Here is a 12635-nt window from a genome sequence, read left to right on the forward strand (position 1 = left end):
CGGAGGAGTTCATAGGGGTTGTATTGGCACGGCACCGTGGAGCACTGAAGGCTATGAGGGAGGGAGACAGGGTGCCACTCTCTGGTTGGGGGCTGCTTGGGTGACAGAGGCAGGAAAAGACACGCCTCTCTGACAGTCCGAGTTTGACTTGCCAGGAATGTGCCCGTGCAGCAGCAGCTCCGCTTTAGAACGGGCGGATCAGTGGCATGGGACACCTGACACCCGGGTTTGAATCCTGTTAGGCTGCCTGCCCTGTGCGTCTTTACGCGCATCTCCGACCCCCCGGACCATCTATAGACAAAACCGGACCTCTGTGCCTACAGTGGTTCCTACCTTATATGCATAGAAGGCCGGGCAGGTTACCAGGGTGTGGGCTTAAAAGCACAAAGCAGTGCGCTGGGCACGTCCAGAGCGCGCACCACCCATCATCACCCGATCGTACCTGCAGGTCTAACCTAATAAGACATTACTCAAATGATTCTTATCAGGCAAAAGGGAACTCAAGGCCTTATGTGTTTAAATGTCTAAAAACATTAATCAAATCGTATTTTCATTCCCTTTCACCATTTGATAGAAACCATTATCAATCCCGACCGCATTCCTGCCCGGGCCACCTGTTGTTGCGGGGTGTGTTTGGCTTTTTAAAAACGTCCTCAAGCGGGCGGAGCTAAGACACGCAGCCTGTGATTACAGCCAACAGCAGCGGCGTCAACGCCATCTGTTCTCCGGCGCTTCTTCCGTGAAATCCGACCCCAGTGTAAGTATATTTACTGTACACAAAATTAGACTCTTACCGCCCTGAATCACTGCTGCTGTCAGGCACTGTGCACCGCTGTAGGATAGATGAGAGACGATTCATTGTCGGTGAGGATTTTACCTTCACGCTATATGTGCAAGCGATGACAGACGATTATCTGCACCCCGTAACACCCTGAACTACCATCTATTTATCAACACAGACACGTTTACCATGATAGTTAAAAGTGGGGGTGAAGATCAGATTACTCGATTAACCGAGATATTTACGCGTTGTTATTGTAATAGCTCATGATTCAGCCTATGATGATTATATTTCAGCGGATTTTTTTTAATAGAAATAGAGAGTCTTCCTTTGTCATCGATGAGGTAAAGGGTCGTCATAGATCGAGAAAAAGGCGATTAAGAATGTTTACATGCAGTGTATCAGCTGACCTTTAATTTGTAGTACTCGATACGTTAAGAGCGCTGTAACCAATCAGAGTTAGAGACGCCTGTTACGTCATCACGCTCGGCCGTTACTACGTAGGCCTATTTACTGTCTATGGTTCCCGTTTGAGCCATTTAAATGTATTTTATAACAGCCAATCAGATGTCCCAGTTTTACATTTTTATTTTTTAATTTATTTTTAATTTATTCTTTTATTTTATTCTTTTACCTCAGCCAAAAGAGGATGACTGGAGGAATGATAAAAGAAGAGGAAAGGGGCGGGTTCTTTACCATCTGCTCTGCCATTGGCTTCAACTCTCGTCACATGATGGTTTAAATGTCTGGCGGTGATACCAAACGACTTTTAACTTCGTGAGAGGAAATTCACCTTCGCGTAGGCTTTATTTAGGGTTATAAAATACTGTTTTAATAGAACTGTTTTGCTTGTTCAACACCGCTGGATTTTCCAAAGGTTTGATTTGTTTCCAAAGGGACAAAGATGGTGACGAAGAAGATCCGGTCGGAGTATATGAAAAAGTTCAAAGACCCCAAATGGGAGACCTACACAAAGTGTTATGAGGAGATGCTGATGTACAGGTTGACCCGCAGGCTGCTGGAGCACACACACAACCCCTGGTTTTGGGCTGGCTCCGAAAGTGATTCTGATTCCGGAGGAAGAAGCCCCCCCCCTCCTCCTCCTCCTCTTCTTCTTCTTCCTTCTGCCAGCAAGGAGCTGGTACAGTCTCGGACCAGCAGGGACCATGCAACGGCTGAGCTGGAGGAGTGTGAGGGGGCGAGGCAGAGCAGAGAGCAGATCAGAATCACAGAGTCTGTTCTCAGACTGCCCCTTCAAGAGGGAGAGGAGTCTGCAGAACATGGTACAAAAAAAAAATAAACAGATTGATATACTGTGATGTATGCATGTTACTCTACTGTTAATGCCTTTCACTGCTCCCAGGCTCACAGCTCGAAGGCGTCAAGGAGACAAGAGTATCAGAGGAGGAGAAAGCCAGCAGTCAAGGGAGTCAACAGAAGAAGCTCCCTCACAGGGGACAAAACAGAGGTAATGTAAATATAGTGTATAGGGTCTTTGTCAAATTAAGAGGAAAAGCAAAAACATAGTGTAGCAAAAAGTTTCAGATGAGGAAGGTATCATATTTATTTAAACAATTGCTCGTAAACTTCTTATATTATAGATGTTTTTTAAACTATTGTCTAACACAACTTCAGTCCTTTTAAATTCCTGCTAATGTTTTAGAGGAGGGGTTTGCACATCCAACTTTGTCATAGTAGGTGCTTAGGATGTCAAACTGTAGCCTTGAAAAGAGAAAATCCTGCACACGTCTCTTGCTCAGCATCACCATTCATTATTAGAATGACAAAAAAAAACAATGTTTTGGTCCCTCGGGACATTCCTCCAGTGTAGGAATCTGAGCACCACCAAGGATCAGAAGGGGTTCTTAGGCGTGTTTTTCTGTTTCGACTCATGCAGATGAACAATTAAAGCAAACATTGAGGCAAAACGAGATCCATCATAAACATGATACATTCTGAAAGTCTTTTCAAAAGTAATCATGTAGACGTGTCACCAAATATCATAAAAAGGTAAATGACTGCATGACTATGTTCCACACATATTATAATATTGACTGTTGTTCACTGTTCTTTTTCAAATAAAGTGCTAAAGAGTCACCATATATTGATTTATAATGTTCAGTAACACTTGATTGCTCAGCCTATCATTTAATGTTTGCACAAATAAATGTAGTTTTATTATCACACAGAAATCATTTTGTAGCAGCTTTAGCAAACATTCAGCCCTTTTGATGCTTCGGCGTATTTTGGTGTTTTATGTTGATTAACCTTTTTGTCTTTGGTCTTTGTAGTGAAAGACACAGGAGGACGACAACAGAGTAAATCCTCCAAAACCCAAAAGCAAGCTTGGCGCTCACAGCGTGTGAGGCCTGCACAACCACAGCCGCCTGAGGGGGACAGTAAGGAGTCCAAACATCCTTTTGCTTTGTATGGCTCAGGAGAGAAGGATGCAGACATGGCAGCCCGGAAGACCCACAATGTCATCCCTGTAGCTTCCACTAATGAGGTCAATCTCCCCTGAATGTTTTTTTTACGGTTTGTGCGTGACAGGCTTTGTTGTGACAACACAAGTTAAAAGTGTCTTTTCTTCTACCGGTAGATCCATGACTCTGCACTACGCGCCAAGACAAGACGGGAAGTGGAGCGACAGATCCAGACCCAGAGGGCAGAGCGTCGGAGATCAAAATCAGCCGATCTGAACAAGGCCAGAAAGTTGGTTCAACCAGAATACAACCCCTGGCTCACTGAGTACATGCGCTGCTTCTCTGCTCGCTCTCGATAGGACACACACACACACACACACACACACACACACACACACACACACACACACACACACACACACACACACACACACACACACGTGCTAGCAGAAGTACATTAGGGTGATGACAGGATCAAATAGAGAAATAAAGCCATTAATGCCTACAAACCCTGACGTTTAAATACTCAGAGATGTAGAAGAGAGGGTGGGATAGATCACTACTGACACCCTCAATGTTTTTTTATTCAAACTATTTAAATATATATAATAAGAAACACTTTACAGGGTAGAAGAGACTCTCTAAAGAAATAGTTTGATAAGTAAAAGTACCATTGATGGATACATCCAGCGTGTACTATTTGATAAGAAATACAACTGTATTGTACAGACAAACTTAAAGCCCCTTTAAACGCAGCCTATATAATATGTTTTAAACAGGGATATCAAAGCACAATGGACTCAGGGTAGGGAAGGCCTCAGCTGCCTTCTGAAAAAACACCTGAGATAAAATGTGAGAATGGAAAAGACACTTATTGTATACACATGTAAGAAATGAACACGCCCATTCGAATAGTTTGTATTCTTTCAGCTTTTTGTCTGTAGTCGCTTCGTTGTTTGTAGTGCGAAGCATGGATTGACATTCAGATATGTTTAAGAATTGTAATGCTTTTGATCTGATCAGATCTCTTGGTGCTGTGATGTGGCTCTTGTGGATGTGCAGCGGTTTCTGTGCTCACTTGAGTTGGTCTAGAAAGATGAGGATACACACATCCAGAAGGACACTTTTATCTGTTACCGACTGTAAAAAGCTTTTTGTATTTTTCCCTTTGATGCGTGTGTGATCAATAATGCTGGTGCTATCACAGTATGTAAATACAAACAGCGTGCGACTCTTTCAGCCGCTGGGTGCTGTACATACTGCAGGACTTAAGTTATACACTTACACCTCATGGATATTTTTTGTAAACCACGCGATGTCATGTTAAAATGATATGCAGCCAATTAAAGGCAGGGTTTGTTATTTCCTCCAGATACTTTTTAGGATTTTGGTTGAAATTTCCTTAAGGTCCTGAAAGAAATGAATAATTCATGTGCTCTTAAAAAAAAGGAACTAAGTAAATCCGTCAGCTGTAAGCCTGTAAAAACTTTGACCAATGTCTGCCACGAGGTACCAATCTGATGAACCAATCACACGCCTCCCCTTCTCCCTGCTCGTTCTCTACCCCTTCCCCACACTCAAAGCGCGTCATCAATGAGTTTATTCAGAGAGTTTACTGACCGCTGAATGAGACATGTGACAATGTGGTTTCTATGGTTTTATTTCTACACAATGCAAGCGAGGAGCTGAGGTCAGCTTCTGGAGCAACGGCGCTCGTGCATGTAAGTGAGGGGGCGTGGCTTTTGAGGGAGCACAGATGGGGAGGGGGGGTGAGTGCAGACAGAGCACTGAGGGAATGCTACTTTCAAAATCATGCTAGTTTTCAAAAAAATGACCAACCCTGCCTTTAACGTTGTCTTCAAAGTGTAGCTATCAAAGGTTCCTCATTAAAGCCAAATCTTTTACTATTGTTTCTAAATGTGCTCGTGATCCAAAAGTGGAACCATTATAATGGAAATATATCTTTGTACCTTTATTCAGAAAAAAAAAAGAGGAATACTTTTTGCTGATATTGAGAGCATACGTGCTAAAGCTTGACCAAAATAAAGAGCACTTTGAAGATAAATACATTTTCTGATATCAATATTATAATATTTGGCCTGGTATATATATAATATATAAGAGCTTTGTGTCTTCAGTCATCTGTTGAATGTTATTTTTGTGTGAATGTGTTTAGAATCAGACACAGGAAGAAATAGACTGAAATAATGTAATCAATCTGATGTTTTTCAAGACTTTTTTTGAATGCACAAATCCGACTGGTGTAGAAGTCCTTGTGTCTGCATTCATGATCAAATCAGCAGTGCCATAAAACCTTAAACAGTTGTTTCCCCCTCCTGCAGCTGGGCTGGATGTAATGTTGTTGTGAAAATGTGCATGGAAAGGGATGAAAGAAAAAGGAGGCCTGTGCTTGAAAATGAATATAGGTTTTTTTATTTCAATATTTGTGTTTTGTTGATGCAACTCTTGTTTCAGTATTACTTTACTTTAGTTTTTCAATGTTGACGTTTTGTTGCACTAGAGTTTTGACATCAGTCATTAAAGTTGTGCAATATGAGGAAACTGAAGAGGCATTTCAGTTTGTGTTTTTTTTTTTTCACTTTGGTGAACCGGACAATCTCTTAGAGCAGAAGGAAAACAGGTTAGTGTATTCCTTTAGTCAGTTAGAGCAAGTTGTATAGTGAAGATCTTTTTAATGCTGTAGAGAGTAATGTATGTAATGTGTAGTGGACTTCAACGTCTCTGACTAGCATTGTTACATCCCAAATGATCCACTCGATCATTTTAACCTGCGGTGATGGAGAAAAAGAAATAGATAACATGGTGGGTCTACTAATCATTCGACTGATCAGTGTTATCTTTATGATTGTCTTATTTGAGGCTGTGTGCACATGTGATGTGGATTAGAAGAAGAGAGGTTGAAATGCTAAATTCTAAAGCTGTTAATAAATCACTTTCCAGCCTGTTGCTTTGTTTTTGATTTTGTTTCTCGGACACATTAGACAAATGATTTAGGGAATGTCTCAGAAGTTGGATCCCTTTAAACAAAGACAGTGATCATACCAAGCATTTCCTCCAACAACCTCGGTCATACCGATAAAAGACACTTTTCAAACACAAACATGTATCTGTAGAATTTGTTTTATTCTAAAAACATATGCTTTAATCATACTCAATAAATTAAAAATCCATGATATTCATAATGACAAGAGAAAACCAGACATACATCAATATAAACAGAGGACGTAAACACAAGACAGCCACCTGACATGTAACAGCCAGAGCCCCTTTCGACCTCTCACTTTCAATCTGATGTGAAACGCTTCTGAAGACTGATGTGTGCTTCAATGAAAAGAAGAATTCAGAATTTTATGAGGCAGAGGGAGTAAAAACATTAACGGCATGTCATGTTTCATTCAAGCACTGCACAACACAACCTTTAATGTCACGTTTACCCCACAGGTAAATTATTATGCTCTTGGCCTTTATGTGGCTGTTCAAATGATTCAAACTGATTCAAACTGAGGACATCGAGGATCTTTAAAGAAAAAAAGAATACAAACACACATCAGATCGTTTCATACAGTCGCTAAAACTTGAAATGCATACAGTTGGTATTACACCACAGTCACTGAGGTACTCGTGTAAACAGGCGACATTTAGAAATGTAAGACCAGAGTCATGACTGGAAACTCCCTCAGATAAAGAAGTGTGTCCCACTGTCAGATCAATCATTTAACTGAAGCTTCATGTGTCGACTAAAAAAACCATACGCATCTCTCACACTGCTTTCAAATGAAATCCAAATGTATGCTCTGAATAGATTTCAGGTTGCCTCTGTTTGTCAGTTTTTTTAATTTATTTTTCTTAATCTATGGGCTTAAACAATGATGACACAGCATTTTCTCACGTTAATGTAATAGTCCATAATGTAATCCACATGATCTTGTGTCATTTACAAATAAACATCATTGCAGCAAACGGTACAGCCCATCCGAACTGCTCACACGTCACCAGTGTATAGTAGCTTTACATGATAAGAATACAATGGAGCATGAAACAGACGCTGGATATGAATTCTACTTTAATATACATATAATATCTCTTCAAAATGAAATACTCTGTTTGAGAAAACATGCGTCAATCTCTATATACAGAAAAAACACTGTACAGTGTGTAGGGTGCTGAGGGGTGGACAGGTGGGTTGAGGTGCAGGCAGGTAACAGAGAGGATGGTTGCATGTTAAGAATAAAAGAAAGAAAGGGATGGAGGTGGAGGAGTGCAGTGTGTTAAGTGGAACTTTGCATCTGCTCGCCTGGGCTCACTTTACATGGAGAGAAAGTGTGTAAAAAAAGGAATGATTTAAGCAAACAGGGAGTGCAAAATGTGAGGGTGGTCTGTACTATGAGTGTTGTACATGTGATGGGAAAATCAGCTCACTGACTGAAGCTTCAGGGGTTTAAAACATGAAGGTGGTTAAAGGAACTTGTCAACAATTTGTATTCCAAAGCTTTAGCTGAGGAAATGATTCCTCTTGTCTAGCTAGAGTCTGGAGGCTATTTGCTTAGCTTTGCATAAGCTTCCATGAATCTGCTATCTGCTGATTTAGCAAATGAAGGTGTTCACTTTAAAACACAGGGTGTCTACAATAACGTCTACAATCGCACTCAATGTGGGAGCATTCAAACAAAACAGAGACGATGATAACTCACAGTTCCTGTTGTCACGGAGGAAGGACGTAAAACTTTGAGAAAGCTTTCTATTGGATTCTTCTCATTAACTAGTAACTTCTAATCAACTATAACTCATTGGATTACTAAACACCTCAGAGTGCATGCGCCATAAACCTTTTATGTAACTTTGAAGGATATGACAAGATTTCTGAAGATTACCGACAAACATCATTTGATCTTTGTTCGGTTGGATATCGGCAGTAAAAGACATATTGGATTAAAACTATTTTGATTTCATGGTAACTTCACAGATGAGAAGAGAAGGGAGATGGCATGACTCCCTCCAAGATCCAAAAATAATCTGATGAAACCTTTATACCAAACTAATGAGCCGGATTGATCTTGTTTGCCTAATTTGACAAAGTAAGAGAGCAAACTTTCCAAACGGTTGGTAATAGGGACAAGTTGGTGCTGTTCCTGGTAGTAGGGACAGGTGAGAAAACAAGAATGGACTTTGGTATGAAGTTAGCAGGGGTACGTGCAGGATAAAAGACATGTTACATACATGTTAGTAGTTCACTTCCTGATTGGAGGGCTTGTAGAGGGTTTGGTCCAATCGTGGAACAGAATGTTGGAAGGTGGGCTGCCCGTGGTTACGATGGAGATGCTCAGAGTTCTGAGGAGGGGGGTTAAAGTTGGGAAGTCTGTTTGGCTCTTTGCAGGTGAAGCTGTGACAACAAGGGTTCAGAAGGCGCTGAAGATTGTGAAGATTTGGTGTAAAGGCCAAATCGAGGGTCAGAGAGGAGTCACCAGAACAGCCACCTGAACCCTGGACTGTGAGGCTCCCCCCACACCCCGAGGCTGATCCCCTTCTGGTCTTCACAAACCTGTCTGAAACACTAATCACGCACGGGGATAAAACAGAGTAACATGGTCACACAACTGCAATAAAGGGAACAAAGCTGAAACACAAAACTAATAATTTATTCTGATCACTATTAAGGGAAGTGAGCAGAATTATGACCTACCTCTTCCTGTTTGAAAGTAAAATGCTCATTGAAAGACTGATTTTAAATAAAATTAACTTCAGTAAAAGAATAAGTCCAGTGATGATCATTTTTGATTGTTAACAAATAAAAAATAAAAGTAACCACAGTCTGATATAAACCTAACGTCCTGCTGTGTGAGACCTCCAATACAGTAACCTAATGCTTTACTAAATATTAAAGACAAATAATCATGGTCACATAATGGACTCTTTAGACTCTTGAATGTTGAAGGATGGATGTCTCCAAAAGGAATACTGATGATAGAAACAAAAAAACTGGGGAAAGGTGGATGAGATTTTTAAGTTCTTTTATGACAAACTTTTATAACACACATTGCATGTCTGTTGTGTTTCTAAACTTTTTTAATGTATTTTATGCCTTTGTATTATGTTTTATGTCTATTTTGAATCTTTTGTATTGTCTTATCTAGACCCTGAGTCTGTAATACAGTTTTGATTGATTAATTAATTGTTGACAATGATTTTTTTTTTAATCATCAGCCCCTTTATCTTTGAAGTTTGAACCAAGCAGCAAATGTGTGATTCTTACTGAACACATTCTCTACATGTGAATCAAACTGAGGTTTGTAAATCACGACATGACTGACGGGTGTGTGGGGAACAAACAGAGTCTGAGTGCTGCTGATGCACGGCGCTGAGAGCAACGAGCAGAATATCAAGTGGCTCTACAGGCAGCCAGAGAGCTCTGACACTCTGAATGAAAAAGACAACAGCAGAAGAGACACACTGGTCATTTCACCTTTGTCTGTGTATGATACTGAGCGCCTCCACTAGCAGCCACACTCCTGGGTGCCCTGTGGCTGAGCACGGCGAGGAGAACGGAGCTGTCGTAACGCAGCGTCCCCATATTGAATACCTGAACCCATCCTCTCTGGATCCAGTTCACCTGAAAGAGAGAGACAGGGGGGAGGGGCAGAAGCATGAGGGTAAGGGATTTTGAGAAGAACTGTTTTCTAACACAAGAACAGAATGCAGATCATAAACAGTACATTGGCCAGCAGTTGTTTCTCTTGTTGAGTCCCTGCTGGAATTATGGGTAGGTACAAAGTTTAAGTCCTTAAATCATGGAGATTTGTTTCTGGCTTTCACTTGGAGAAAGTCTATGAGGTAACGGTTATGGGTGAGGAATGGGGTTCCTACCTGACTCTATCTTGTTGAGGATTTTGCGAGCACACTGCACAAAGGCCTCTTCAACGTTCTCCCCTGTCAGGGCGCTGGTCTCCAGGAACATCAGCTCTGACAAATACAAACACACACTCCTTTGTAAAAAATAAACAACACAATCAATTGACTCAGCAGTGTAATTCTTAGCAGAACCGATTAAAATGCAATTCTCTCTGAAATGTTTTTTCCCCCCCACTAAATCCCACACTGCAGATCCTACCGTTCTCCTGTGCGAAGCGTGACGCCTCCAGGAATGTGACCTCCCTATCAGCGTCCAGGTCCTTCTTGTTTCCACACAAGATTATGACAATGTTCTGACTGGCGAGCATCCGGGCATCGCTCAGCCATGTGGTCAGAGCGTTGTATGTCTCTCGACTGCAGTGAGTGGAGAAAGAGAGGCAGCAGGAAGAGACGCGTTTCATTTCATGAAGAAGTGGAGAGTTGCATAAATACAAAAAAAGCTTTGATGATGATGATTCTGAACTTATGTTTTGTGATTGGAGGATGTACCTGGTAATGTCATACACCAGCAGGGCACCTGCTGCTCCTCTGTAGTAACTCCTGGTCACAGACCTGACACACACACACACACACACACACACACACACACACACACACACACACACACACACACACACACACACACACACACACACAGTTACTGTTACCTTTCCCTCCATCGCTGTGTCTAGTTTTACAAATTCCAAGTTTCAATTTTCCTAATATGAATTTATGATTTTGAAATATTTTGAAAATATGCTGAACATGTGTTTGGCAAGTCAAATTGTCCACCAAAAACATGTTTTCATTAGCTCTCCATAAAACTGAACTGTAGAGAAGAAAGTAGGAATTGTTCTTTACCTGAACCGTTCTTGTCCTGCTGTGTCCCAAATCTGAAGTTTGACCATTTTGTTGACCACGTTGATGATCTTGGAGCCAAACTCCACTCCAATCGTGTGGTTGGATTCATCTTTGACTGGAAAACAGAAAACAGAAAAGTGATGTAGCATTATTATTAAATAACTGCTGTACGTCATGGCTTACCCTGCAGCATGTCTTCTTAGTAAGGAAAATGCACAGCACAAGACATTAATTAATATTATCCACACATCACACATACCTAGAGACAGATCGTTGTCTCAGACCTACGTTGAATATGCCTAATCCATTTTTGCACGTTTTTCTGAGGTGTTGATTACTCAAACACTCTGTGCATTGTGCTTCACACATGAACATGATGTCATCATTTGTCCGAGGAACGGTGCAGACTTTGTCTTATTCTAAAACTCTTAGACATCACATTACAGGTCTGAGCAGATATCAAATCCACCAAGAGCAAGGGATGAATGGTGTGTTGCATCTTTCTGACTTACATCTCTTCTCTATGAACTGGTGCAGCAGACAGGATTTGCCTGTTCCAGCGTTCCCAATCACCAGGAACTTAAACAGGAAATCTAAGATTGGAAATCAGAAACAATGAAGAATACATACACAGCATAGAATAAGATTTAAGACATGAGCTTAACTAATTATACAGACAAAAGACAAGGTTATTATAGGTGAGTGATCATTTAATTTAGCTGATATCATATAGAAAAGGCAGTACATAAATATCACAGTTATGTTTGATATCATATAGAAATGGTTTCAGCATTATATCGTTTATAATGTTAAAATGTTAAATGTTCTGCTTAGTCCATATCTTGGTCACAGTTACATTTACAAAGGAATTTTGTAACTTTGGTTATATCATTTGTACTTGATTGATCTGATACAGGCAATTTATCTTGATGCATACAGTTAAGCAGCTGTTGTGATCTACATGAAGCTCATTCTGTGGCATGTAGGAATTACATTTTATCAAACAATAAACAAACTGTACATTGACATTGAGTAGTATACCAGCTTCACCCTAAAGCCATGATCAATATAGTATTAAATCGTCATTGAGGTATGTCTAGTGACTTCACAGAAACATAAACAGATCTTCAGCTCCATCATCTGCAGCCCTGCCCCAAGTGTCAGCTTCCTGTCCGCTAACCTCAGTGAGGATCACAAACCAACAAACTCGACACATTTGGTCCTAAATGAACTCTACTACATGAGCTCTAAGGTAATACCAACGCTGACATGGCATTTTCTAAGGCCACCAGCCATTACCAAAGGCTCAGTTAGCCTGCCAGCTATCTATTTACGATGGGAGAAATGTCTCTCGGCACACCTGCCTCCTCTCGTCGCTTGGGGCTACATGAAGATGGAAAAGGGAGAACAGGCTCCTTACCGTAAGACTCCGACATCGCCAGCCTGGCGCTCTGACAGCAAAGAGGAGAAAGGGGAGGAAAACTATTTGACAGATGGATAGCTAGCTAAGAACAGGAAAATATTCCTGTTGGTGGTTTCCGCGGACTACAGCTGATTTTGCCATCCGACTTCCCGTACGTGGTTTGTGTCTTCAAAATAAAAGCCACATCAAACGAGCAAAACATTGCAGTGTTTTATTTTTTTAAATACTTTATTGCAGGCTG

The 12635-nt window shown here is 41.0% G+C and overlaps 2 protein-coding genes across 3 annotated transcripts; one reads left to right on the plus strand and one right to left on the minus strand.

The window, feature by feature from the left end:
* The first annotated feature begins 635 nt into the window (after positions 1-635).
* Positions 636-6169, plus strand: ccsapb (centriole, cilia and spindle-associated protein b). Of its 2 annotated transcripts, none has more exons than XM_061041111.1 (5): positions 636-757; positions 1678-2064; positions 2145-2249; positions 3073-3287; positions 3381-6169. In XM_061041111.1, exons 2-5 carry the CDS (start codon positions 1686-1688, stop codon positions 3561-3563), a joined length of 882 nt encoding a protein of 293 aa, XP_060897094.1. In that variant the 5' UTR covers positions 636-757; positions 1678-1685; the 3' UTR covers positions 3564-6169. The 2 variants fall into 2 exon arrangements, with proteins under 2 accessions (XP_060897094.1, XP_060897086.1); XM_061041103.1 differs by having other exon boundaries at positions 711-864.
* Positions 6170-6329: 160 nt separating this feature from the next.
* Positions 6330-12541, minus strand: rab4a (RAB4a, member RAS oncogene family). Its single transcript, XM_061041125.1, has 8 exons — positions 12392-12541; positions 11484-11564; positions 10972-11086; positions 10621-10683; positions 10331-10485; positions 10087-10182; positions 9686-9832; positions 6330-8776 (listed from the first exon to the last, which is right to left on the minus strand). The coding sequence occupies exons 1-7, from the start codon at positions 12405-12407 to the stop codon at positions 9717-9719; spliced, it is 642 nt and encodes a 213-aa protein (XP_060897108.1). The 5' UTR covers positions 12408-12541; the 3' UTR covers positions 6330-8776; positions 9686-9716.
* Positions 12542-12635: the final 94 nt, after the last annotated feature.

The sequence above is a fragment of the Labrus mixtus genome, chromosome 1 (genome assembly GCF_963584025.1).
Source record: "Labrus mixtus chromosome 1, fLabMix1.1, whole genome shotgun sequence".
NCBI classification, from domain to species: domain Eukaryota; kingdom Metazoa; phylum Chordata; class Actinopteri; order Labriformes; family Labridae; genus Labrus; species Labrus mixtus.